Consider the following 25,445-nt stretch of genomic DNA (forward strand, 5'->3'; position numbering starts at 1 on the left):
TGTGAGAGACACACACAGATATAAGTCTATGTGAGAGAGTCACACATAGATATATGCACACATGTACACGCATGCACACAAATACATAGATGTATACACACGCACGTAATGTACACTTGCCTTCATCTTGTGTGTTGTGGATAGGGAAGTCTAAGTTTGGAGGATTACAAAAAAACCTTGAGGGGTGGTTGTTGAAGGCTGGGAAGAGGATATGGTGAGCAGCATGTGGCGACAGGATGTGCCACGTGGCGTCACGAAAAAGCGCACCACGTACGCGGCAATGTAACTGGTTTAAACGTAGAAAAAAAACACCTGGCAGAATGACTTCAGTATATCCCGTCCACTCTCCGGAATATTCCGCCGACAGCCTCCGCTGAGGGGCTTGGGCGGCGCCCAGGAAAATGGATTGTGGCACAACAGTCAGTAGTCCGTCGGTCTGCATGTCGGAAGCCAGCAGATACGTCATCGCCCATCCATGCGCGGCGCCCAAGACAATAGATTGTGGCACCCAACCCGTAATGGCCCAACAGTCATCAAGTCCGTCGGTCTGCAGGTCGGAGCCCAGCAGATCCGTCATCGCTCATCCACTCCAATTCCGTAGCCGGGGCGGCCCCGCCTATCAACAATCTGGTACATCGCCCATCAATTCGCTTTAGTTGGGCGTCAGCACCATTGTTGTCGATTCAGTTGCTGGGCGTCTTTCGGACTGGTTGTCGGCGTCCCAAAAGTTGCCGTCTTGGGGGGCGACGGGGACGGGCCCCGGCGGGCTACTCCCGAGCTAGGCGGCGTCCAAGTCGATTCCCATTTGGGCGCCCTACTTGCCGGCTATCCAGTTGGTGTCTCGTTTTTTTACCGTGCTGACCTAATCAGGCCAAAACAAAAGGATCAATCATCACGGGGGCAAGGGAATCATCACGGCAATGGTGTCGCGTTCTGTGCTGCAGAACGCCAAATTCCAGTCTACCTGGGAAAGGGAAGTCCGGAAATAACTATTTGGCTTTCACGAGAGAGAGAGAGAGAGACAGGTAGCTGCATTGGAATGCAGATTACATGGTAAAACACCGCCAATACTCTCTCTAAAGAGTATTCTCTTTAACTCCGCGATGGTGAAAAGCCTTTAGATAGATGGTCACGACTCATTAATTATTCACAGAGAGAAAGAGGTGCTTTTAACTGCATGCAGCATATAGCTGTTGATCACATGGCACCAGAAATTTGATAAAAACTTCGAGGAGAGAGAGAGAGAGAGAGAGAGATTGCTCATAAACAATTACTCATTTTCTTCTGCGAGGTTTTGGCGAGGTTTATGACAGGCACAACATGTTGCCAAAAGCTGCTGTTGCGCCCATGAGCCTCACCTACACAGGCTATATACGGAGTCTGCAGAAAACGATGATTGCAATTTGCAATATATATTCGGGAAGAAAAAAATTGCCACAAATAAACAAAATTTACTCCGGGGGCAATGTTAGCTTTATTGCAGCCACTTAATTATTATCGAGGTGCTGGATGGGTAGAGTGTGGAGCAGAACTCTGTGAACACCAGTCCCCCACCCCCTTCTCTCTCTACTCTCTCTCTAAAGCCTTCATTTACCTCTCTACGTGCAGACTTACTGCTTTATTTCTCGTCCTAGAATTGCAAATTTGAAATTTCCCAGTTTTTCCTCTTCCTAGATGGATAGACGTTCAAGTACTTGCCCACCGCTTCATCCACACACACACCCCCCCCTCTCTAGAAAAACCCTTCCTCCCTCATCCTGACACAGTCTAATCATTCATCTCGCTCGTATTCATTTGACTTACCACTTTGAACCTCTGCTCTATCCTCTTCCATCTAAACAGATCCCCCATACCTCGTCCCCATCCACCCCTCTATCTGTTGATCACACGCCCCCCTTCTCTAGCCAGCCCAATTTTGTTCTCCCACTTCCTGCTCCAATTGCCTTCAACTATCGTTGTTCATAGCAATTTTGTTGATTTAGCTCAGCCCATGATTGAACTACAAAGCAAGGTGATTTTGTATGTTCTTTGTACTTACAAGGTAAACTGTCATTTGTGTACTCAAACACAGTAGTGTGCAGCTACAAGAGGACCATATTTTTCTTGGATAAAATTTTCCACAAGCTGAACATATGAGAGCTGTTTTTAAGCTGTATCGACAAGATATGTAGCTTAGGGGTGACAGGTATAGGCTATTTAGGATTAAATACAGGAGAGGGACAGTTTTCCAATAGTCCAACATCATTACAGGATATAAAACACCCATTTGGATTCACTCAGCAACCGAAGGTTTGAGATAAGAGAATGAGCATGGGCTAAATCACTAGCACCTGGATTCTGAAGCTGTCAGTTTTGAACCCACCATGGCACCTCGTGCTAGCAAAGCTAAAACCCACAAACCCAAAGGCGAGAAGAAAAAGAAAGAAGAAAAAAGTACACATCCTAGCTCTCTCTTTAACAAAGCAGCTTAGTTTTTTGAGTTGCCAAGCTTTATATAATTGCTTTTTCTTCTCCTGAAAAACAAGCAGCTTAGTATAATTGTCTCCTTAGCAATTGTTATCAGCTAATTCAGATAGTAATACGGGTTTTGGGTCCTCTGGTTATGGCAGTTCTTCCTGTTGTCTTGGACATTACTGTTATCACTCCAGGTGGAAACCAAATTATTTTGAAGGTGAGATGTGTAAAGCTTATGTAATTGTGCATGGTTATCATAAATTTTGATGATGGGATGCTCATCTGCTGGTTTGCCTTGGCTAACACTCGCAGGGAATTTCCACCGACCGGATTTTGGATGTCAGAAGGCTTCTTTGTGTCCATGTAGAGACTTGCCATCTGACCGACTTCTCTCTTTCTCATGAGGTAAATCTCCAGTCTGTACTTAAGGTTCTGCTTGTCTGGTCTAAGGTTGCAGAGGCACTAGTCTGGTCCCAGTAAAAGCTGCTTAGTTATTTTTCCATTGTGCCTAATTTCAGCTTATGTGCGCTTGCATTCATGTATGTGGCTTGTGTTCCATTGATGGCTGTCATGGTGTTTCTATGTGTCTCTTCCTGATTGATGGTACACCATGTATTGTGCATCTTGACAGGTGCGAGGTGATAACCTTCGCAACTCCCTTGAGATCACAGCGTTGAAGCCATGTGTGCTTAGGATAGTTGAAGGTGAGTCTTCATGCCAAGCTTTGTGATTCTAGAACTGTAAATAACTCTTTGCAATAAGAACACTTTTTCTATCCTCTTTGTTGTGCTATTGCCCAACTCTTAACTTAAATCATAAGTTTTTCATCGATCCTATGATTGTTGCTCGTGCTTTTATGCAGGATATAGTGGGGAGTGGGTTGTTTTGATTAGTCAAAGCTAGCTAATTAACTTTAATTAATTGTCTGTCATTTAGTTTCACCTAAAAGCTCATATTTTTCCGTTTTTACAATTTTTGGAATTACTGGTGTGGTGCATTCAGTGATGGCAGGAGGGGGGTAGTTGGGTTAGACAGACGGAGGTGCTCATTATATCATTTAAATTTGATATTTTATTAGAATTTTAGGGCTCATTTTGGGTCTTGCAATTTATCTCTTTATTGTAATTCAATCACAAAAATAGATATTCCAATTTGCAGGACAGTTTTTACAAAAGGCTATCTGCAACTTGTGATAGTTTTGGATTGCCTGCACTGACTACTTAGCAAACTGAAGTGATCCTTGGGCTATGGTTAACCTTTTACTTACTGTCATGTTGATACTGTTCACGCAGATGAGTACACAGAGGAACAGTCAATTACCCACATAAGGAGATTGTTGGATATCGTGGCATGCACAACTTCTTTTGGGCCTTCTGGAAAAAAGGCGGAAGCTTCTCCTGTTCCAGGGACCATTAAGGACTGTCCTCATGTTCATGCAAGTGATATCCATACCAAAGACTGTTCCCATGTGCAAGCAAGTGACACCACTGCAGAGAATGCAAATGCGCACTGTGGAGAGGTTAATGGTGAAATAAGTGAAAAGGTGGATGAAAGTGCTGACAGTGTTGACACCAACTGCCTTGCTGAAACCACAGGAGTTGTTGAATTGGACGCAGAAAACAGCCTTGGGAATGCATCCTCAGTAGCCCCTGATAATGACAGGAAAGCAATCCAGTCAGGAAAATCTAACCACAAGAAACCCTCTTTAGCAGGGAAGCCTGAAGCTGCTGCTGCAATGGCAGCTGCCAAAGAAGCCACAGAGAGAGGAGACATGACAGGGATGTGTCCACCCTCGAGGCTTGGCCTCTTTTATGACTTTTTCTCACTTTCTCACCTGACCGCCCCAATTTTATGTGAGTGAAATTTAAATTTTTGACCTAACAAATAGCTTGATCTAGGATCCTTTAGAGTACATGTTATGGAGTTGAAATTGATCTACCAAGAGTTTTAACTGTCTGGAGATTATTGCTGTTTTGCTCATAGTCATAAGGAGGTCAATCAAGCACCATGCGGAAGAAAAGAAGGCCGATGATGACTTTTTTGCAATCGATGTAAGCCCCCTTTCCCTTATCTGCCTGGTGCTTCCTTTCACTGGACCTCATTAATAATCTTCATTATGAGATGTGGGAAGATATGCTTCTGTACTTAACATTCACAGGATTGCTTGATTAAGCTGATTCGTAAATACTCGTTTGCCACTGTTTTTACATGTAATGGCTATGTGACAGGTGAAGCTCTGCAATGGGAAGGTGCTGACAGTCACAGCTTGCAAGAAGGGATTCTATAATGCCGGGAAGCAGCTGATTCAATGCTACAATTTGGTTAATCTACTCCAGAGATTGAGCAAAGCATTTGCCAATGTTTGTTTCCTTTTTTACCCTAAGATAGTTCATTTGTGGTTACACATAAAGCAGCATGCATGGGGGGGTTGGGAGGGGGTGAGAGCAAGGGGGCATCATGACTGCATCTAAGGCTTAGATAGACAATCTTGCCTCTGCCATGGGCGGCATTTAGGTGTATCCAGCAGAAGTTGTAAATACACTTTCCGTATTGTATATATAATCAAGCAATAGTGTTTGCATTTGCATGTTGATGGATTCTCTGATATAGATGTGCCATCTTTCAATGCATCTTTGCTGAGTTGAATGCCACTGCTCTTGTAGGCATATGGGGAGCTCATGAAAGCTTTTACAGAGAGAAACAAGGTAGGCTTACCTCTGAAAATCTCCTTTTGTTGCATAATTCTGGATTTCTAACAGTTTTGTACAATGGGTGTACATTATATGTGCTCATTCTGGTGTCTCATAACGTGCAACAGTTTGGTAATCTTCCCTTCGGTTTCCGTGCCAACACATGGGTGGCGCCGCCCCTAGTTACAGATTCTCCATCTGTCTTTCCACTTTTGCCTGTGGAGGATGAAAACTGGGGTGGTAACGGGGGTGGCCAGGGAAGGGATGGAAAGAATGATGCAAGACCCTGGTCAAAGGAGTTTGCAGTGCTTGCTGCTATGCCCTGTAAGACGGTTGAAGAGCGGCAAGTACGTGACAGGAAGGCTTTTCTTCTGCACAGCTTGTTTGTTGATGTGGCAGTTGTCAAAGCTATATCTGTTCTGCAAAGAGTGGGGCCTTCTCTTTCATCAGCTTTGCAAAGTCATGAAGAGAATCAAGGCAACTTGAGAATCACCGTAACTCGAGACATGCCCAATGCAAGCAGGAAGCTTCCTGCCAAGATTGATGGGAGTGGAGTATCGTCCTCAAAGGATTTGGCTGAAAGGAATCTGCTCAAGGGGATAACTGCAGATGAAAACACTACAGTTCATGTATGCATGCTGCTTTAGTTGCTTCATGGATAACAGTTCTGAATAGTTTTATGTCTGAAATTTTAAATATACATGCTCATGCATACCAATTTCAAGTGACAAACTCACCTTTTGTGATGCTGGTTTGGGTCACTTTTTAATTCTCTTAGGATACGGCCACCCTGGGGATTATCATTGTACGGCATCAAGGGTTTACTGTGGTGGTAAAGGCATCAGGAGATGATCAATCTACTGATACAGGACCTCCACTCGATGATATCGTCATTGATGATCAACCCGAAGGAGGTGCCAATGCTTTAAACGTTAACTGGTAATCATCCTTGTAACACCGAGTCTGCTTGGAAGAGAATGTATGATGCTCCAGTTTATGTAAGTAGTTTGCTTTTCTTTACCTGCAGCCTGCGGACCCTCCTGCATTCAGGTCTGCCTGGGTTAACAGGCCATGGACTCAGCTCCCGACCGGCTGTGGAACTGGAGGAGAGTCAACCTGCAAGGTCACTGGTCGATAAAATCTTGGAAGAGAGTCTCTCAGACTTAGAGAAAGAGGACCTAGGGAATGATATGCTTTTGCGATGGGAGCTTGGTGCCTGCTGGGTGCAGCATCTGCAAACCCAGGCAGCTGCAGAAAAGGCAGAGAAGAAATCTGCAGAGGCCAGCAAAGGCAGTGCTGCTGAGGTAGGAGTGAAGAACACAGGTGCCACCAAGGATGGTAAGCATAGTGAGCAGAACTGTGCTGAAGAGAGTCAACAGGTTCCAGCTGCTGTATCATACTCTCACTTAGAGGCAGCACCATTAAGCCTTGAGAATGAAGACAATGCTCAAACGAGCACGAATGAACTTACTGATGATGTTGAGCTCCAGGGCCTGCTTTCTGAGCCTGCTTATAATCATCTGAAAGACACAGAGACAGGCCTTCACTCCAAGGTTGGTGAGCTTGATTTGTTTAACATGTAATACACATTTGCTTATCCAATCAGGGACCTTTTCCGATGATATATGTCTTTGCATCTTTAGTGATGAGTCTCACCTCTTTTCACAGCCTTTGAGCGACTTGATCGATGGCGTCCATAAGTATTCTGAGGAGGTTGCATTGCCTAAGCTGGTAATATTCTTTTGACAAGGAATTCCTTCTCATGACTGTTCCTGGACCTTTAATGAGAGATACAACCAAACATTTGTAAAGTGATGTATAACATCGGTTTTCTTGCAGGTTGCTGATTTTGGATCGTTAGAGCTGTCCCCAGTTGATGGACGTACGCTAACTGATTTTATGCATACTCGTGGTTTGAGAATGCGCTCTTTGGGAAGAGTGGTAAGTGTTGTGTTATTGTGCAACCTTGTGCTTGTACATTTGTTGTGTAAACTAGTGACCCTTTTCTGTTCTCCATCTCTCTCTATAGGCAGCTAGTTTCATGACACCGTTTTTCACAAGAGATAGGAAGTTTCTTTTCCCATGACTCAATATCTCTCATAGAGATATTGTGCTATTGTTTGGTCTCACAGATTATTTGAAGACATTTATCTCTCTCTCTCTCTCTCTCTCTCTCTCCCCCAAAGAATATGGGCATAGTGTTTATGCATTGACACATACACCCTGTTTGGTATCTGCTTTTATTATTTTCTTGTGAAGGAAATCTGGCAATAGATGCATTTGAAGCTTGTACAATCGAATACTCCTTAATAACACAATATTATCGAGAAGGGGGTCGCCCATTCTGGCCCCAGTGCAGGCCAATATTATTGACAGGGGGATGGCTCCAGTGCAGGCCTCATCATCTTCATTGTGTTCTGTCAGTCATCATCTTGTTTATTGGTATTAATAGTTAAAGTGTTGCAAGCTTGTGCTCGACCTTGTCTAGGGAGTTTCATAGGCATGGGTTCGTATGCAACCAAGACACGCCTAGAGATTGAGACGTAGATAGGGGTTGCCTAGGACATTCAATCTTGTAATTATCCCATGTCATGTGCATGACTGCCCATGGACATATTTGGAAGCTAGTCCAGAAGGGGCAGCCAGAAAAAGATGGAAGAAAACCAGAGTTTAGGAGCATGCTGCAGTTTTGGCCAGTGTTGGATGTGGAGCAGGACATGGAAGACATTGATGGACTGTAAGCAGTTGAAGTGTTTTGGTGCAAAAGATGGGTTGAAGGCTATGGCTTTCGACACTTTGTCACCGGTGGTATCTTCACGGAGGCTTCATGGGTTCGGAAGGCAGCTTCTTTCTATGTTTACTATGCTTCATTAGGGACTTGTGCTTACCACTTGGGTGGAGTGCAAGCAGGTTTTGCGTGCCTGAGGATGTATCAGATGAGGCTCAGACGGAAGTGGAGGAACTTGATGAGGTTCTTATTCCCGAGCAGATACTGGCACACAAGGAAAGAAAGGTACAAGGTAAAGTTTCCCATTGGTTTTTGCCTTTGGAACTAAGGTATGATTGAGGAAGATTGGGACATTGATCTTTGTCATATGGTTCTGGCTGTTCTTGACCAGGGTGTTGGTCAATTGGATATTGATTTATGGAATTGACCTTCTTTGGAATGGCATGGTTTGGTTGAGCTCAAAGTCTACAGCAACCTGAGCTAACACTTCGAGACTCTGTGAAGGGCATAAGTCTTGCAAGCAGTCCTAGAGTTGGTTTGGTTCATGGATATATGGATCGAACTCTATTTGTGCATGTATGCATACACTTTTTGACGCATTATTGTATTCTGTTGCATTGGATCTTGGTACCATTGAGAATACATTGGGTAATACTCTGGATTGTTTGGTGTGATGCATGTATATTGGTATGATAAATCAAGTACTTTATTATATTCATGGATGCACCACTGGGTGTGACTCCTGTGGGATAGCCATGAGACATATGTGGGAAGTACTTAGTGGATGTATTGTTTGGATGCATGGAGTGCCTTTATATGCTCATGTTGTACCTACAGTCGTGGGTCCTGCAGGATGCCCATGGGCGTAAGGCTTGCGAGTAACCCTTAGACTGTTACTTTAGAGTAGGTAGAGCATTTTGAGGAGCATATTGTTTACGAATGCATATTTGTGTCATGCATATGTGTGCCATATGTAGAATGATGCATCGTTTTGTTTTTAGCTAACACAGGTTATGTGTTTCCACTTGGTTTTAGACTTTTGCTCCAAGTTTTGAAGGACGGTGTGACCTTATTGTGCAGGATGGTTGTTTCATCACCCATATGCATTTGAGGGCCATTGCTTTTGTCATATGGGGAGACCCTGTGTTTTTCTTTGGACAGTATGCAGGTGGGCACGGGGACATGGTGGATAGTGTGAATGGCATCCGTTTGGAATTGAGAAGGAAACCCATGTGTGGACAGCCCCAAGTGTGAAGGGGACAAAAAGAATTAATGTATAAAGGTTTTATAACCTTTGGGAGAAAGCACAGGCGACACCCACAACTACAGGGCATGGTCTTTTGGCAAGAAGAGCTGTAGGCGGGCTGTGGCTGCACGAATCGCACCCAGGCGCACAATCGAGAGACTGTTTTCTCTCGCTCTTCCTTAAGTGAAAGGCTGCGCAGATGTAAACAGGGCTGTAGGTGGCGCCTGGGGTTGTAGGGGTTGGCGACTGACTCCTCTATTCAGGCCGACATTGTCATCATCACCTTCATGGAAGGGTTTCCATAACAGAGGTTGCATAGGGCTTCAAAGGTCTTCTTGGCTATATGCTCTTGAGGACACCTTGGCCATGGGTTCCTCCCACGCATGTGTGGGCGAGCGGTTGCATGTGTGTGTGCGCCTATAGGTGCACGCACACGTGGGCGTGTTGCTGCCTACTGTTCTATGGCCGCGTTGGTGGGCTGTTGTGTGCCTGTGGTCGTACGGCCGAGCCACGTGCTGTTGTTGTAGAGCTTCTGCTGCTGTGGCTTGTTGTATGACAGCTGGTTGATATGTAGGCTGGTTTCACCTCCTAATCAAGAGAGAGAGAGCAAGGGTGCTATGAAAAGTGCCTTTGGAAAGCCAGATTGAGTTGAAAACTTGGATCTTGGGACACATCCAAGGTAGACTTGCAAGAGAGCAAGGGCGCCATGAGAGGTGCCGGCTAGCGAATCTTGATCCTTGAGTGTGTGCGAGGTCCTCGAGCACTTAGCTTGAAGGTTTTTGAAGACAAAGATCAAGGGTTAAGGCTTTGTGAATGGCTCTTGATGAAGAATACATGGGGTAAGGATTGCTAAGCACTCATTTGGAAGACCTATTGGTGGAGGATTCTACAAGTTGTACTTTGTACTCAAATTTGATCAAGTAAAGAAATACCGCAAGGGGCGCCACTGCGTTTTGGGGCCAATCGGTGTCTGTGTATTGTTTGCAGGAGCACTCTAGCTCCCCCTGTTTGTTTTCCTTTTCCAGGTCCTCAAAGGTGTTGAAGTGTTTTGTGTGCGAGTGTTTGTTTCACCGCCTGTCAAATTTCTGAAGGCCGGTTTCATTAGGACCCCTTCTTAGATTAGCCCAACCATGTGCTTCATAGTCCATTTTCATCTACCTATCCCTAGGTGTGCTCATTCCAAAACCATAGACTTGTGCTCAGCAAATTTGGGCTCAAGAGGGTGTGAAAGCCATTGAAACCCGGAATTATATTCATGGCTGGTCTCTTACATTTTAGCTGGCTGCCATCAGCATTGCATTTTTTAATCAAACTGTACCACAGGTCTCAGTCTCTTTCCTGCATTTCATGTTGCTTCCAGGATGCTTTAAAATGGATTTTTACTGTTCTTTAAAGCCATTCTTTGTGTAAATGGTTATCAAAAAAGTGTAATTGTAAATGAGCAAAAAAGAACATACCATGACAGCGTTTGCTTGCTGAATCAGGTGAAACTTGCTGAGAAGCTTCCTCATGTACAATCACTATGCATTCATGAGATGGTTATACGCGCCTACAAGCATCTGCTGCGTGCTGTGGTTGCAGCTGTCCCAAACACCACAGGCTTAGCAGCTGCCATTGCTGCTGCACTAAATGTCATGCTTGGTACATATCCAGCAGCAGGTGCTGATGCCCCAAATAGCGTTTGGAGGTGGCTTCAGGTTTTTGTGGAAAAAAGGTTTGGATGGAAGTTTGAGAACCGTGAGCGACCCGAGCTCCGAAAGTTTGCAGTTCTTCGAGGTTTATGCCACAAGGTTGGTGTACTAGTGAAGCCTTATCACTGCTAACTAAAGCATTGGAGGGTGTCAAATGAAATCCTCCCTAGCTACTGAATGAAAATTATCTCCTCTTGACTTGCTGAAACATGAGCAGGTAGGCATAGAGCTGGCCCCTTATGACTATGATATGGAGAGCCCCAATCCATTCAGGAAAATCGATGTAATCAGCATGGTACCTGTGTACAAGGTGATGAAAAGCCCTAAGAACCTTTGATTTACATGATAGTCATGTTAAACAGGCCACAATTTACCCATTGCAAACTTTCCCTTTTTTCAGCAAGTGGCATGCTCTTCAGCTGATGGACGCACACTTCTTGAATCCTCAAAGACAGCACTTGATAAGGGGAAACTGGATGATGCAGTCACTTATGGTACCAAGGTAGGAATTGATGTGTTAGGCACGTAGATCTCAAGATTGGTAGCTCTTTTTTAGCATAGAATGCCAATATGTTTACTGCCTGGCAGGCCCTTGCAAAGCTTGTTGCCGTCTGTGGGCCTTATCACCGCATGACTGCGGGTGCTTACAGTCTTCTAGCTGTTGTTCTGTATCACACTGGAGATTTCAACCAGGTTATTTCATAATTAATTTTTTTTCATCTATCTGTTTCTTTTTTGTGGCTTTTAAATAAGGCGAACTTGACATTTGATTCTCCCTGCAATTGTTATACCACAGGCTACAGTTTATCAACAGAAGGCTTTGGACATCAATGAACGGGAACTTGGATTAGATCACCCAGATACCATGAAAAGCTATGGGGATCTCGCTGTTTTCTACTACAGACTTCAACACACCGAGCTAGCTTTGAAGTATGTGTGGTTTTATGTGCTACAGTGTAAATCTTGTAGAAGCAGAATAGGGTGATTTCCTATGTACCTTTTCATAATGTCCAAAATTTGCTCCTTACAGGTATGTCAATCGTGCACTCTACCTATTACATTTGACTTGTGGTCCCTCTCACCCTAACACAGCCGCAACATACATAAATGTTGCTATGATGGAGGAAGGCCTTGGTAATGTTCATCTTGCTCTCCGGTACTTACATGAAGCTTTGAAATGCAACCAGAGATTGCTCGGAGCAGATCATATACAGGTATGAGGTTGGAAATAGTTGATGGAAGTACCTGCTCTCCCATATTTCATGCTCTAGCTCAAGGGGTTTTGGCACATTTTCTTTTTCTGGATTTATGGATAATTGTCCTAAAAAGCTTCAACTCACATGGCAGACTGCTGCAAGCTACCATGCCATAGCTATTGCATTATCTCTAATGGAAGCATATTCATTGAGCGTTCAACACGAGCAAACCACTCTCCAGATTTTGCAAGCAAAGCTTGGTTCTGATGATCTCCGCACTCAGGTACATTGACTACTGAGCAGAACTAGAAGTGACTATTGAGCAGAACTAGAACTACTTTAATGCAGTCTGCAATTTATGGTAGATATAGTCTGTTGTTACATGGCAATTCATGTGACAAGATTTGATAGCATTTTACTTGAACCCAAGACATCATGAGAGAAACCCTTAAGACATCATGAGAGAAACCCTTCCATGAGGTATGAGTAATGAACTCCTTTATAACACAGGATGCGGCTGCATGGCTGGAGTACTTTGAATCAAAGGCACTAGAGCAACAAGAAGCTGCCCGTAATGGTACTCCAAAGCCGGATGCTTCTATTGCCAGTAAAGGGCACCTGAGGTACTGCTTTAGCCCTATTTCGCTAACGATGTGTCCGCCGCAAAATCTCAGTAATAACTGGTTTACCTGGATTCATGTAGTGTCTCAGACCTGCTGGATTTTATCAACACTAATGTGGAAGAGAAAGGGAAAGAACTAGAAGTAAAGAAGAAGACCCGTCGAACGAAGGTATGCTCTTTTCTTTCGCTCTTCCTTTTTTTGCATCGCCTTTGGTTTCTAACGCTTTCCCTAGTCACTGTTTATAACTGTAGCTAACAGTCTTGTATCCGCCCTTGATGTAGTCCAAGGGGAAAGGAAGTCAAAGTACTTGGGAGTGCCCTTCTCCAAGTGATTCCAGTGATATGAACAAAGATCAAGTGTTAGACTTGGAATCAGAGGGAAAGGGAAGCCAGATTAGTAAGGCAAGTTCTCCAAATGATCTAAGTGAACTGAACAAAGATCAAGTTGAGGGCTTGGGGTCTGAGGAAGAGAAGTGTTCCTCAGACAATGACCCAAAGGTGGGTCCCATCACCATAGAGGCAGTGACTGCAGTGGTTGATGGTGATACAATCGTTGTTGACCAGGTAACAGAACTAGAGGTCCAAACAGATTCACATAACACAGAAAATGCTGCTGATGCAGACGAAGGCTGGCAAGAAGCAGTGCCAAGAGGAAGAAATTCAGCTGGATTTGCCAGAAGATATGGACACCGCAGACCTGCCCTTGCTAAGCTGACTACCAATGCTGTCAATAATGGACCAAGGTTTACTCAAGAGAGTGCCCGATTTAGACGGAACACTTCTAATGTACTTGGCACTCGATCTACGAAGCGGAAGAGCACGGCCTATCAAGCCAGTAACTCATTCATGTCTCCTAGAGTTCCTGCTGATTCTAATAGCATTGTGGCCAGAAAGCTAGTAAAGGCTTCTCCTGTCAATACTAGGCCGGCTTCCCCATTAACCTCCACTAAGAATACAAATACCAATCATTCAGCAACATCCTTATCTTTGATAACAGCCACGGACAGCCTTTCTGCATCAGTTTCTGAAGCCGATGAAAATGCAGCAGAGTTTTCAGCTCCAGTAAAGCCTTTCAACACTGTCAAAGATGGCTCACCAGCAGCAGCACAATCGTGTTCTATTGTTTTACAACCCCTTTCTAAAGCAGCTCCTTCATATAAGGACGTCGCTTTAGCTCCACCAGGCAAGTGCAATGTTGTAAAGCCTGTAACTGCAAGGCCCCCTTCTGATGGAGTTGATAAAGATTCCATGGTCAAGGTGACAAACCAGGGAAAGATTTCAGAAGAGATCCGGCAAAGACAGGAAAAGGCAGATGGTAATCAGGATACAAATAGCAATACAAGTGAAGGGCCTGAAAATGCAGGCTCTGAAACAGTTTGTACCACACACCAGGAAGACCATGGTTCAAATGTAAAGGTTAAAAATACAAACCCTGACCATGTGAGTGAATCTAAACTCGAAGATGAGGCCAAAGATAATGCTCTAGTAACTTATGCACAGTTGGTACAACCTACTGGCATTCAAGGAGAGGCCAACTCGTTAACAAATGAGGCAGATGATGCTGCTCCAACAGCAATTGATCAGGCTAATTTGCTAAGAAATGAGGCACATGATGCTGCTCCAATGGCAATTGATCAGGCGCCATATCTTGAATGTGATGCAGATGAAAGTCAGATTAATGAAGAAGCTTGTGAAGAGGCAAAGCTAGCAGGCAATGCTAACGTGTCCACTAAACTCTCAGCTAGAGCCCCGCCATATAATCCAGGACAAACATCGAGTGTGGTGTCAGGCACTGTGGCAGTGACCCCTAATAAGGATGGGAAAGCACCAGACTCAAATGCTGCAAGTCCCCATCCAATACCTGTGCCACACGCTCATACTAACACAAGGGCCCTCTTACCAGTCCGCAAGCCACCACGCCTTGCAGGTGGGTCATCAAGCTTTAAGTCCCGGCACCCTCCTGCCACTGTCCCACATTCTCGTCCAGCAAAGCATCAATACAGGAATTCTTTCGAGAAGACTGCTGGGAATGGAGTCCACCCTAAAGGCCCTCTTGCTTTGATGATCCCCAATGCCATAGTGTCAATTCCAGGTAAGTCCATGAATCCAAATGCAGCTGAGTTTATTCCAGGCAAAATATGGCAGTCAATGATCTCACAATCACCAGAGGGGTCTCCCGACTCCGCCCTAGCTGTGGACAATTGTGGAGGACCTAGCAATTTAGAATGTCATGGGGTCAAAATCCTGGAGTCATCTGTCAAGCCAGGAAATGGTGTTGTTACAAACACAAGTGAAGGCACCCCATTGGAAACTTCACAGCCCATCAGCAATCCCACTAGACAGTCTGAAGCTTCGGATTGTACAAATGATAGTTCCTCAAAATTGTGGGGAGATGTAGTGAGTGAAAGTGATACAGAGCCAGGATTTGGTGAGGCACAAAAGACCACCTCTAATTCAAATCAAGAAAGTGTGCTGAATCTGGATGCTATGGGTTCAGCAAAGACCCCAGTTTGTGTCATGGGTAAAGATATAATGTTAAACGGACATCAGGAATGCAATGAAATGCCAAATGGGCATGCATCCAGTGAGAATTCAGATGTAAACAGTGACTATGGGACCAGGGAGAACAGCAACATCATCCGCAAGGCTCCTCTGAGTCAGGCAAATGGAGATGGTTTCATTCTTGTTACCAAGCGCCGGCAAAGGTCACGAAATCAACCAGTCAGGTACATGAGGGGTAACGTTAATGTACATACTTACTATCGCCAGAAAGGTGCCAACAGCAACCCACAACTGTACAAATGCATGTACAGGGCCATAAGTCAGAAAAGAGAGAGTGCCCCGAGCAGTGAAAGCTTACCGGCCAGGCAATCACAAGTGGTCAGTGTTCGATAAAATGGTATAAACCCCAACTGAATTTTGATAGGAGCTTCTGATGAAGCAGCACAGTGGAGAGTGGTGATGATTCCAATGGGAAGCATAGCGGAATCTGCAGAAACCCTGGCTGAAAGCTTCTGTTCCCTCTGCCATCCTGCAAAAGCTTACCTAACCTTGATCGAATCTGGTGTAGCCAGGAGTCCTAGCTGAAACCCTTGCTCAATGTGCAGAAATCTTGTTCCGGAAACCTCACATGTCATCTGCAGAAAGCTTGTGTAGATGAAAATTCCTACTGGTTGTGTAGCTGAAACCCTTGTCCACGTCTTCAGAAACCTTGTACATGGAAGCTTTTCTGTAGATGGAAATCCTAGCTGAATTCCTAATCAGCTGGATAGGAAAGTGGGAACCCTATCTGTATTGTTTGGGCAATATCCCAGGTGGATTGGAAACCACCCTCCTGTGCAATCTTCCGTTTCTTTGAAGGGGCGTTGGCTGACGAAGCAGTTCAACTGTTTTGCTGTGGATGACCAAACACCAGTTTTGCTGCTGGAACTTCATCACAATGTGGTAGCATTATTTAGACAAGGTATCTCTTCAAGCTTTTTTGCACCGGCAAAGCTTTCATGAAGCTTGCTAAAATAAATACATGCATCCTTAGAAAAATATCATAACCCAACTTGGGTAACAACACTTCCATCTTCTTAGTTCTATGTTAAGAAGCTTGGTTAAAAGCTATGCAGGTGTTAATTAAGGTGTAGAATGTATGCAGAGAAGCAATTTTTTTTTTTCGAACACACCCGGGGCCCACTCAAGTGGGTGGAGCCGATTTCCCCTTACAACAATTAGCCAATTATCATGGTCGGGCAAGGGCCACGTACCATCGGGCAAGAGCCACGAATTAGGCATCCCCCATGACCACCGCGATGAGTCGAGCGCTGGAACAGCGGAGGGGTCTCGTATGGATCCTCCTATCTCGGGTGATCCACCACCCGAGGAGGAGGAGTCACTCGAGTGTTCAAGGGGCAAGAGCCCGAGCAACCAAACACATCAAGCGAGCATAGGTGTCCCTCTATAACATGAGAGAGCCTAGTGGGACTTGAACTCATAACCTAGAGGTTACAAATCACAAGCTTTGACCACTACACTAACTCAGTTGGGACGCAGAGAAGCAATTTTTAAATTGAGGCAATGTACAATTTCTTTTAGCTGATTCAATCTAACATTGTTGAGCTCTCTCTGTCTCTGTCTCTGTCTCTCTCTCTCAGCCGTGGCTATGGGGATACAAATGTTATAAATTATTTTAAATGTATAAATAGATAAGATGTTCATCGATAGATAAATAAATAAAGATATATATATATATATATATTTATATATGATATGATATTTAATAGGACATAATTATATCAATATAAACATTAATGAATTCATTTTATCCATACTGGTAATATAATCAAATAGTAATATTTACGCGAGCTGAACTGTGATTTACTGGCTGAATCTAAAACATAAACATCATAATTAATCAATGATTTCGTTTATTTGGCGGCTTACATTACGCATTACTGTTTTGGAGCAACTCGTCGTTGAAGGGCGATCAATCCCGTTAGCAAAGGTATGGAAGGGTTTTATTTTTAAAATTGCGAGAGGTTGTACTAAGTTAGAGGGTAGAAAACCACTGCCAAGATAGCCTGATGGTTGATAGTATTTGAAAGCTTTTAGGGATAAAGGGTGGAAGTGAGCCACAACGTTTGCTGTATTATGCCCATTATACAAATCAAACTTTAACACAACGAGTGAGAGAGTGTTCTTTTTTGAGTTATATAAAAATAAATGTGCATAAGAGAGATCCATAAGGTAGAGCACTCTATACATAGAGAGCTCTATGCTTAAGGTAATATTATGAGCTCTATGCATGCATAGAGCTTATAGAGAGCCCTATGTATAAGGTAAGAGCCTTACGCATGCATAGCTCTCATAGAGAGCCTGTACATGTATAGAGAGCCCTATGTACGCGTAGAGAGCTCATATGGAGCCCTATGCATGCATAGACAGCTTTATGCATAGAGAGCTCATATAGAGAGAGCCCTATGCATGCATAGACAGCTTTATGCATAAGATAAGAGCTCTTACAAAACGAGGGCCCTTACAAAAATGCATAGAGCTCTCTTGCATTTGGTAGAGCCCTCTACACATTTGCGTAATGTCTCTACCTTAAGCATAAGGTAAGAGCCCTTATGAAAAGGTTTTTTTAGACCTAATTCTAATGGATATTTTTAAAACCTTTGCTGGCATTAAACCCATAGTTTATGATCTTTCCAAACCTAGGAGCTTTACATCCATCTCACCCAAAGAACCATACTTTAGGATTCCTTTTTTTTGCACACCATAATTCCTTTGCCTTTCCAAATCATCGAAAACACACACCAATCTATCGACGACGCTTCCATGATGCTGGTTCTCATTGCTCCTTTGTCAATGATTGTGGGTATTTCTTGTGGACATTCAGAGGGATGTTTGTCTTGCTTTTTCAAAGTCAAATTGGTAAACCATTTTAGAGGTGTTGGTGTTGAAGAAAGAATTGAGGTATGTGAAGTGTGAAATTCAAGTGAGAAATGTTGGAGTTTTTGCACTGGTAGTATTGATTAAGGTGGTCCACAGCAAAGAGAAGTAAAGTGTAGGTGTTTGTGGTTTCTTTATCGACATATTTAAGGTGCTGATTTTGTTTTAATGCTCACAACAAGGACATTCACAAGCTAAGTGGAGGAGGAATGATAACTCCCGAATTTGTGCATTTTTTGGCACATGTTTTTGGTCTACATCGACAAATGTTAAGGATTTTCACTATAAAAAATATTTGATCTATATTCTTTCAAGGCGATGGATCTAATACCATGTTCGAATTAGGGTTTTGAGAGAGCCTAAGGTGGAAAATAAATGGTGATTAAGAATGGTGATCATTGCTAATGAATATGATTTAACACTTAATATAATACTAGCACAAGATGTAAACACACATAAATGAAAAAAGTGAGAATGAGCCAAGAACCAGAAGAGTGTATTCTCTATTAGTGGCTGAATAGCCCCTGCCACACAGTACTAATTTACTGCCAAATCTAGGTACAAAGGTTGGCAAGTACACTTTACCATGGCCACAAAATCTGCCAAGAACATGCTCTCAAGACCAAAGAAATCCCACTCACCCACACTCATCAAGAGGGAATCTCAAAATTGATGTCGTCAGCATCACTCTCACTCTTTGCCTCTTCCATGATTGATAGAGGGAAGCACAAGAGAGAGAGGTTGTTGCAAGAACCCAAGAGATGAAAGAAAGGAGGAGGAGGAACCTAAATCACTCAATCATGCAACTCCTCCAACCATTTTTCCCACTACCTCTTCTTGATTTTTTTAAAACTTAATTCAAAGTTTTAATACATCTTTTTTCCTAAGTTGCGTAAGGCCCTTATTTTACAACTATCTAATGCAAAGACACCCCAATCCTTCAAAAAGTTTGAAACCACATGCACATTTTATTGAACATGGCTTTAAAATGCAAACTCGCTATATGGCCATGCCAATTTATAAAGGATTTTATTACCATCCCCTAGCTCCTCGTCATCACGTCCAAGTTAAGGAAATCACTCACTTGATCCAAAACAACCAAGTAGTTATCATCATTAAGCCATAATTATAACTCCATTAGCCAACCATAACCTTCTTCTATCCCTCTTTTACGAAAACACGTGTACAAAACTCTTTGTTCTCTTTGCTCAAGGTATCTTTTAACAAACCATCTCCAAGGACTTGAATCTAACATACATGGCATCCACCACATCAAATGGATCAGCCTAATTCAATAAAAAAATGGCTTCAAAAAATGTTATTTTTCAATGTAAAAATCTAGCAGTAAAAACACAAAATCAGTTTCTACAATTAGAATTGACCAAATTCCTTTTATCCATCAACAATTGGGTGTATAAGGAGTTGGCACACAAAATCTTGAAGCAAAGTATCCACAAATTGAGGAGAACAAAGCGTTTCATCAATTACAGCCCACCATCATTAAGAAGCGGGTGATTGTCAATTTTAGTTTCAACAGCTCACCGTCATTAAGCAGGATTTCGAGTTTTTTTGGAGGCTTCAAGATTCAAATCACAAGTTTATGAGTTACTCTAACTCTGATTTGCATCATTTTTCAAAAACCCTCTTATTTAGTGCATGAATCTTATGCTCCAAAACACACTAGTTTTATGCCTATCTTTTAAGGGAAAGATTTGTGCTAAGATATATCATTAAGCTTTAAAGCTCTATTATAAGGAATTATAAACTTATAGGAATTAGACAGTTCCAGTGAAGCTAATCTCACTTAGTAAGAACTTCCCATATCAAAAATGGCATCCCATTCCATGATTTTGGATAGTTTTAATGGAAATGTTCTATACACTTGCCAAATGAAGATCAAGTCTTCTACTCCAACAAAGGGATTTCAAAGAGTAAAGGCTAAGCATCAACAAAGGGCTTTCAGAGAGTAAATCTTAAGTATGAAGAAAAGGATTTCTCCACCAAAAGGAGAGATCTTCATCAACAAGCAATGCAAGTAATAATGGAGAACTAGCCCTCAAAGAAGAGGAGAACTAGCCCTCAAAGAAGAGGCCACCCTCATCAAAATTATGCATAGGTCTTCTAAAAAGGCTTCCTTGAATCAACATCGCTCGCATAATATTCCCTACTCTTTTATAAAGCCTCACCTTGAGTAAGTTGGTGAAGCCTCAACGATTGCTATTAGGTAAATCCAAACATCTTGGTGGTGAAACTAAAGCTAGAGATTTCTAGGTGAATCCAAACATGTTAAAGGCTAAATTCCATGAAATATATATTTACGCCAAGAGGAAGCATGGGCTCACTCTTGTGTGCAGGCAAATTGGACCCAACATGTGTATTGAGTATTTTATTTGTTCTATTTATCTTGAATATTTTATCTATTGCAATCACTATTATGGGTTCATGTCAACCTCCCACAACAAGGTGGCCTCTATGGCTCGAGGGATTTGGGGTTAGCGCGAGCACTAGCGATAGAGGCAATGTGGACCAATGGGTCATAGGGCTGAAGAAGAGGCTACGGAAGATACTAGTACTAATTTGAGGAAGGTCTACGTGATGGGTTGTTGGAATTGAGATTATAGAGAGCATAAGGTAGAATGAAGTGGTGACTAAGCATGGTGATGCTAATAAATACGATTATGACACTTAATGATAATGGCACAAGATAAAAAGAAACATGAATGGCAAAAGTAAGAATGAGCCAAGAATCATAGGAGTGTATTCTCTATTAGTGGTTGAGCTTTTTATAAGCAACAAAAGTAAATAAAATAGAGCACCTATGAATATTCATCAGGATGTCCACCTTAGAACCTTTTTTATATTTAGTTTCACCACCTTAGTCTTTGACTTGTTTGGTTTTACCTAGAAATCTCTAGCTTTAGTTTCACCACATTTTTTTGGGTCTCCAAAATAGTATGCTTTACAAACATGTCGACTTCTTCAAGAATAGTATTCTTAAAAAGTGGTTTGCTTCATAAATGACTTTCTTGAGCATGCAAGCTAGGCTTCTTTAAAATAGGTGTGAGCTTTGAACCATATAAAAGTGCACGTCTTTAAAAATAAAATATGCACAAGGGAACTTTCACATGTCCCAAATAACATATACACATTGCTAATAAATATGAATAGCGTCCAAATAAATTAATGGCACTTGTTGTCACAAGATCAAATATTATTTGTTGACATTCAAAATTGGTTATCTCAAGATATTTCCTAACCAACACTAGCTCACCTCCATTATGCGGTCCAATGATTGCACTTGCATCAACTAAGCCAATCAATTAATAAATTAATTGATTAAAAATAAACATCCATATGAAACTTCATATCAATAAGATGATGCAACCAATATACCCACGCATGTATAGAATTGATTAAAAATAAACATCCATATAAAACTTCATATCAATAAGACAATGCAACCAATACTCCTACGCATGTACGGATTCACCTGCATACACATAAAGTAACCTTTGATCGCCCAGATTTATAAAGGCATCCCAATCTAAACGCGAGGATAATTCATAACATAAAAACCTAGGAATAAAATATTCCATGAATTCTTTTAAGAATCTATAAATTACACATGAGAATATATAAAATATTTTATAAATTCATCCTCATAACATGCCCAGGGGTGATAAGCAACTCTCATCAATTGATACAAAATCATCAATAATAATTAAGGGCTAGTATCCCTGTAAGATGCAATCAAAGATGGATAGGCGGCAAGGGCATGATCAGTTAACCATTGAGAATCTTTGATGGGGTGCCCTTTATACTTGACAAGATATCAATGAACATTACTTTCCTTCTAGTTGTTTGCTCATGGTCTAAAATAATTTCTAGTTCTATGATTTCAGAATCTTCATCTAATATTAGTGGGTCATCATATACTGGATAGGCAAGAAGAGGGCCTCTAAGTGGTTTTAGTAGACTAATGTGAACAGAGTTATGAATATGTCAATCTGATGGAATATCAAGACAATAGGCATGGTCATAGATTTTTGTTAGAACCTTGAATGGGCCATAAAATCTAGGGGCAAATTTAATTTTGGGATGTCTATCGACACTTTTAAGTCATCTTTTTTCAACAAAAGCCATACATGATAACCTGGTTGAAAGAAAATGGCTTACATTTCTTATTTGCTTGAGTAATATATTTTATTTGGGATTTAGCTATAGTTTCATGTACTTGTTGTAATATGCAGTTATGATCTCTAATGAAATATGCGGATATGATCTCTAATGAAATTTGCGGATATGGCTTACATTTCTTATTTGCTTGAGTAATATATTTTATTTGGGATTTAGCTATAGTTTCATGTACTTGTTGTAATATGCGGATATGATCTCTAATGAAATCATCAGCCCAGCAAGAACAGTGTTTGAAAGTCGAGAAGCAGGTGTCGGTAATTTCTTACCATACACAACTTCAAAAGAAGCTTTTCCTGTAGGGCTGAGTGTGGTGTATGTAAGCAAATTGTAGTAAACGAAGATGTTGGTTCTAATTAGCTGGTGTGGAGATTGTGTAAGACCTCAATAAATCTAAGATGGTACTAATAGTAGCTTCGGTTTGACCATTGCTTTTTCAGGATGGAAAGCAGATGTGAAATCAATTTTAGATCCTAGGTGAAAGCATGGATAGGTGGATCAAAAAGCATTGTCATTGACATTCCTTTGTCAAGTGCTAAACAAGGAGTGGTTAAAGGCAATAAAAGGAATAGTTATCATGAAATGAATGTTTTGGCCGATAGTTATCATGAAAAGTTCACGCAACGTTCTGAAATTGGCCGAATAGTTATCATGAAAAGTTCACACAGTGTTATTGTCACGCCCGATCACCCTCCATGACTACGCGGCTCTCTCTCTCTCTCTCTCTCTCTCTCTCTCTCTCTCTCTCTGTGCTCATACTGAACATTGTGTTGCAGGAACACAGCTCTTTCTCTCTCTCTTCTCATACGGTTGTCTTGTAGATCTATGGAGACGACAGGTGAGATCTTGTTTCTCTTGTGCTTGGCTTCTTCATCTCCATCTTTGTGGCTCACAAGAGTTGTGCTACATTCATGAGCTCTTGCTATCTCTCTACTACACACACACAAAGTGTGTCTCCCTCCACTTATCTCCTTGTGCTCTCCTAATGTTTTCGAGTCGACGATGAAACTTGCAGAGTTTGGTTGGTCAAGGTCAAAATGGTCCAGTAGTACTTTCACCTCGTTTTTGGATAAATATTGATGGGCATGCAATGGGACAAGATCAGTTTTTGCACAATGCAGAAGCGCAAGCAAAGGGAGGCAGGGTTATTCTTGGTCAAGAAGGCATTGAGAAAATCAGGTAGTATTGGACTGCAAAAGCAAAGGGAGCATTGAACTCCCCCTTAATCCCAAATTCAGAGATGTTCAACCTGAAGGAATGGGTTACAAAGGAGCTGTGCTAGCTAACATTCGCAACACTTTGACACAAGTCAAAGTGCCCCGATCAAAATATGAGCTTTTTTGAAGAGACCGTCTCGTCGAATGATGGTACTTAATGGTAATGGTTTCAATGGACATGGTGGCAACATCAAATCTATCAGCTTCGCAAAGGTAGCAAAGGTTCTAGGTATCCACCAGAGAACCTCTGTGCAGCCAATGCTCGCCTACAATTAGAAGAGGATGGAGTATTGCCCCTGCAAACATGCCAAAGACAGAAACCTAAAAGGAACATAATCACACACAAGGTTAAAGATCTTGCCTTTGAATTTTGAACTGGAGACATGAGTCTCCCCCAACAAAAAAGATGTTCAAGAGGATGGGGAGACGTGCTGTTTTAAAGTACTTATATCTAATTCTAACGTCTTTTGCAAAGGCCATGAAGTACTTTTAAGGGCTAGTCCTAAAGTACCTTTTCGTGGTCCTCCTGAACTGCTTTTAAAGTGGTCTTGAACTTCTACGAAGTGGTCCTAAAGTGCTACTTAGTGGTCCAAGAGTACAATTAAGTGGTCCTTAAGTACTACTAAGTGATTTTTAAGCACTTCTAAGTGGTCCAAAAGTACTATTAAGTGGTCCAAAAGTACTATTAAGTGGTCCTTAAGAACTACTAAGTGGTCCAAAAGTACTATTAAGTGGTCCTTAAGTACTATTAAGTGGTCCTTAAGTACTTCTAAGTGGTCCAGAAGTACTATTAAATGGTTCGAAAAGTACTGTTAAGTGATGCAAAAGTACCATTAAGTGGTACAAAAGTACTTTAAGAGTTAAAAACAACTTGTGCATTAACAATGACCTTGTTTTGTGGTAGGTGGAGTTCTTTAAAAGATTCAAGGCCTGCTATCTACAACTCAAGATTTCTCAAAGATGCTTTGAGGGCCTCACGTCCTTTTTTGTGCACAAGTTAAAGGATCAATACACTTGGTGCTGTATTTCACACGTGCAAATGATATTTTTGAAGGAATCATTCAATTACATGCGACATAAATAGTACGGGCTTCATGGGACAACATGCACATGTGCCTGCGTGTTCTGGTTACAACAGTGTCGCAAGTCTTTGAGAATCGTGCTATGCCCAAAGCCAGTAGACTCATTGTTCCATAGTTAATGCATGATGGGACTGTGTGGTGAATGTGGCACAAGAAGAATGGTGCTATGCCCTTACAAGACAATGGATAATAACTTGCTCCTCCCTTTGAAGGTCTTTCAAGATATAGAGACAGGAAAACTTGATGAAGATGTTGGAAAGAAAAAGAGAAAGGATCTTGTGGTGCAACAAATGAAATGCATTGATTTTTTATCCTTGTTTACACAGCAGATCAAGAGTTTCATTTAGCACAACAAAGATTGTATATTGAGAACTTTCCAAATGATGTTATGGTCCCAGTAATTCACTTTGCTGAGAATTCTTCCTTTAGTGAGCAGAATGAAATACAGTCCATGCACTGGTACTGTAATCAGGTTACCATCGTAGTCCACATAACATATGTGTGCACTGATTCAAGTGATGTTAGGAAAACTCTCCATTTCTATATTTCAGATGACAAGACACATGACACCCTCTTTGTGCAACATTCCTTTCTCTTACATGACCAGTGGCTTAAACATCAAGGTCTTGCACTAAAACGTCATTGAGTGAGGTCCGACGGATGTGCAGCCCAGTTCAAAGCCAAGCGCCCTTTCTACTTTGTTGCTAGGCACTTTAGCCTAACTAGTATAGAAATGTTATGGAGCTTTCTAGCTCCAGACCATGGGAAAGGAGAACACGATGGAGTTGGAGCTGTCATTAAGAGAGAGCTTACACATGAACAATTGAAACCAAATGGATGGACACCTAGCACATATGTGATAGTACCAAAGATGGAGGATCAATCT

General features: G+C 42.1%; 1 protein-coding gene across 1 annotated transcript; it reads left to right on the top strand.

Moving 5' to 3' along the window:
* The first annotated feature begins 1,145 nt into the window (after window positions 1–1,145).
* LOC147611607 (protein REDUCED CHLOROPLAST COVERAGE 2-like) lies at window positions 1,146–16,739 on the top strand. The gene is made up of 23 exons (XM_086784676.1): window positions 1,146–2,433; window positions 2,610–2,671; window positions 2,767–2,859; window positions 3,086–3,158; window positions 3,747–4,307; window positions 4,438–4,505; window positions 4,683–4,814; window positions 5,118–5,159; window positions 5,273–5,773; window positions 5,923–6,083; window positions 6,172–6,697; window positions 6,813–6,875; window positions 6,984–7,085; window positions 10,603–10,908; window positions 11,027–11,119; window positions 11,210–11,311; window positions 11,398–11,502; window positions 11,606–11,739; window positions 11,840–12,023; window positions 12,157–12,288; window positions 12,516–12,628; window positions 12,709–12,796; window positions 12,910–16,739. The coding sequence occupies exons 1-23, from the start codon at window positions 2,364–2,366 to the stop codon at window positions 15,520–15,522; spliced, it is 6,324 nt and encodes a 2,107-aa protein (XP_086640802.1). The 5' UTR covers window positions 1,146–2,363; the 3' UTR covers window positions 15,523–16,739.
* The last annotated feature ends 8,706 nt before the right edge of the window (window positions 16,740–25,445 follow it).

Source organism: Cibotium barometz, chromosome 47 (genome assembly GCF_041138505.1).
Source record: "Cibotium barometz isolate CiBa-2024 chromosome 47, ASM4113850v1, whole genome shotgun sequence".
Lineage (NCBI taxonomy): Eukaryota > Viridiplantae > Streptophyta > Polypodiopsida > Cyatheales > Cibotiaceae > Cibotium > Cibotium barometz.

Bases quoted from the DNA above. Each gene is read 5' to 3' on its own strand.
- LOC147611607 (XM_086784676.1), top strand. From the start codon at position 2,364: ATGGCACCTCGTGCTAGCAAAGCTAAAACCCACAAACCCAAAGGCGAG. The intron at 6,698-6,812 runs GTTGGTGAGCTT...CTCTTTTCACAG, and splicing joins AGACAGGCCTTCACTCCAAG to CCTTTGAGCGACTTGATCGA. The intron at 10,909-11,026 runs GTTGGTGTACTA...AAACATGAGCAG, and splicing joins TTCGAGGTTTATGCCACAAG to GTAGGCATAGAGCTGGCCCC.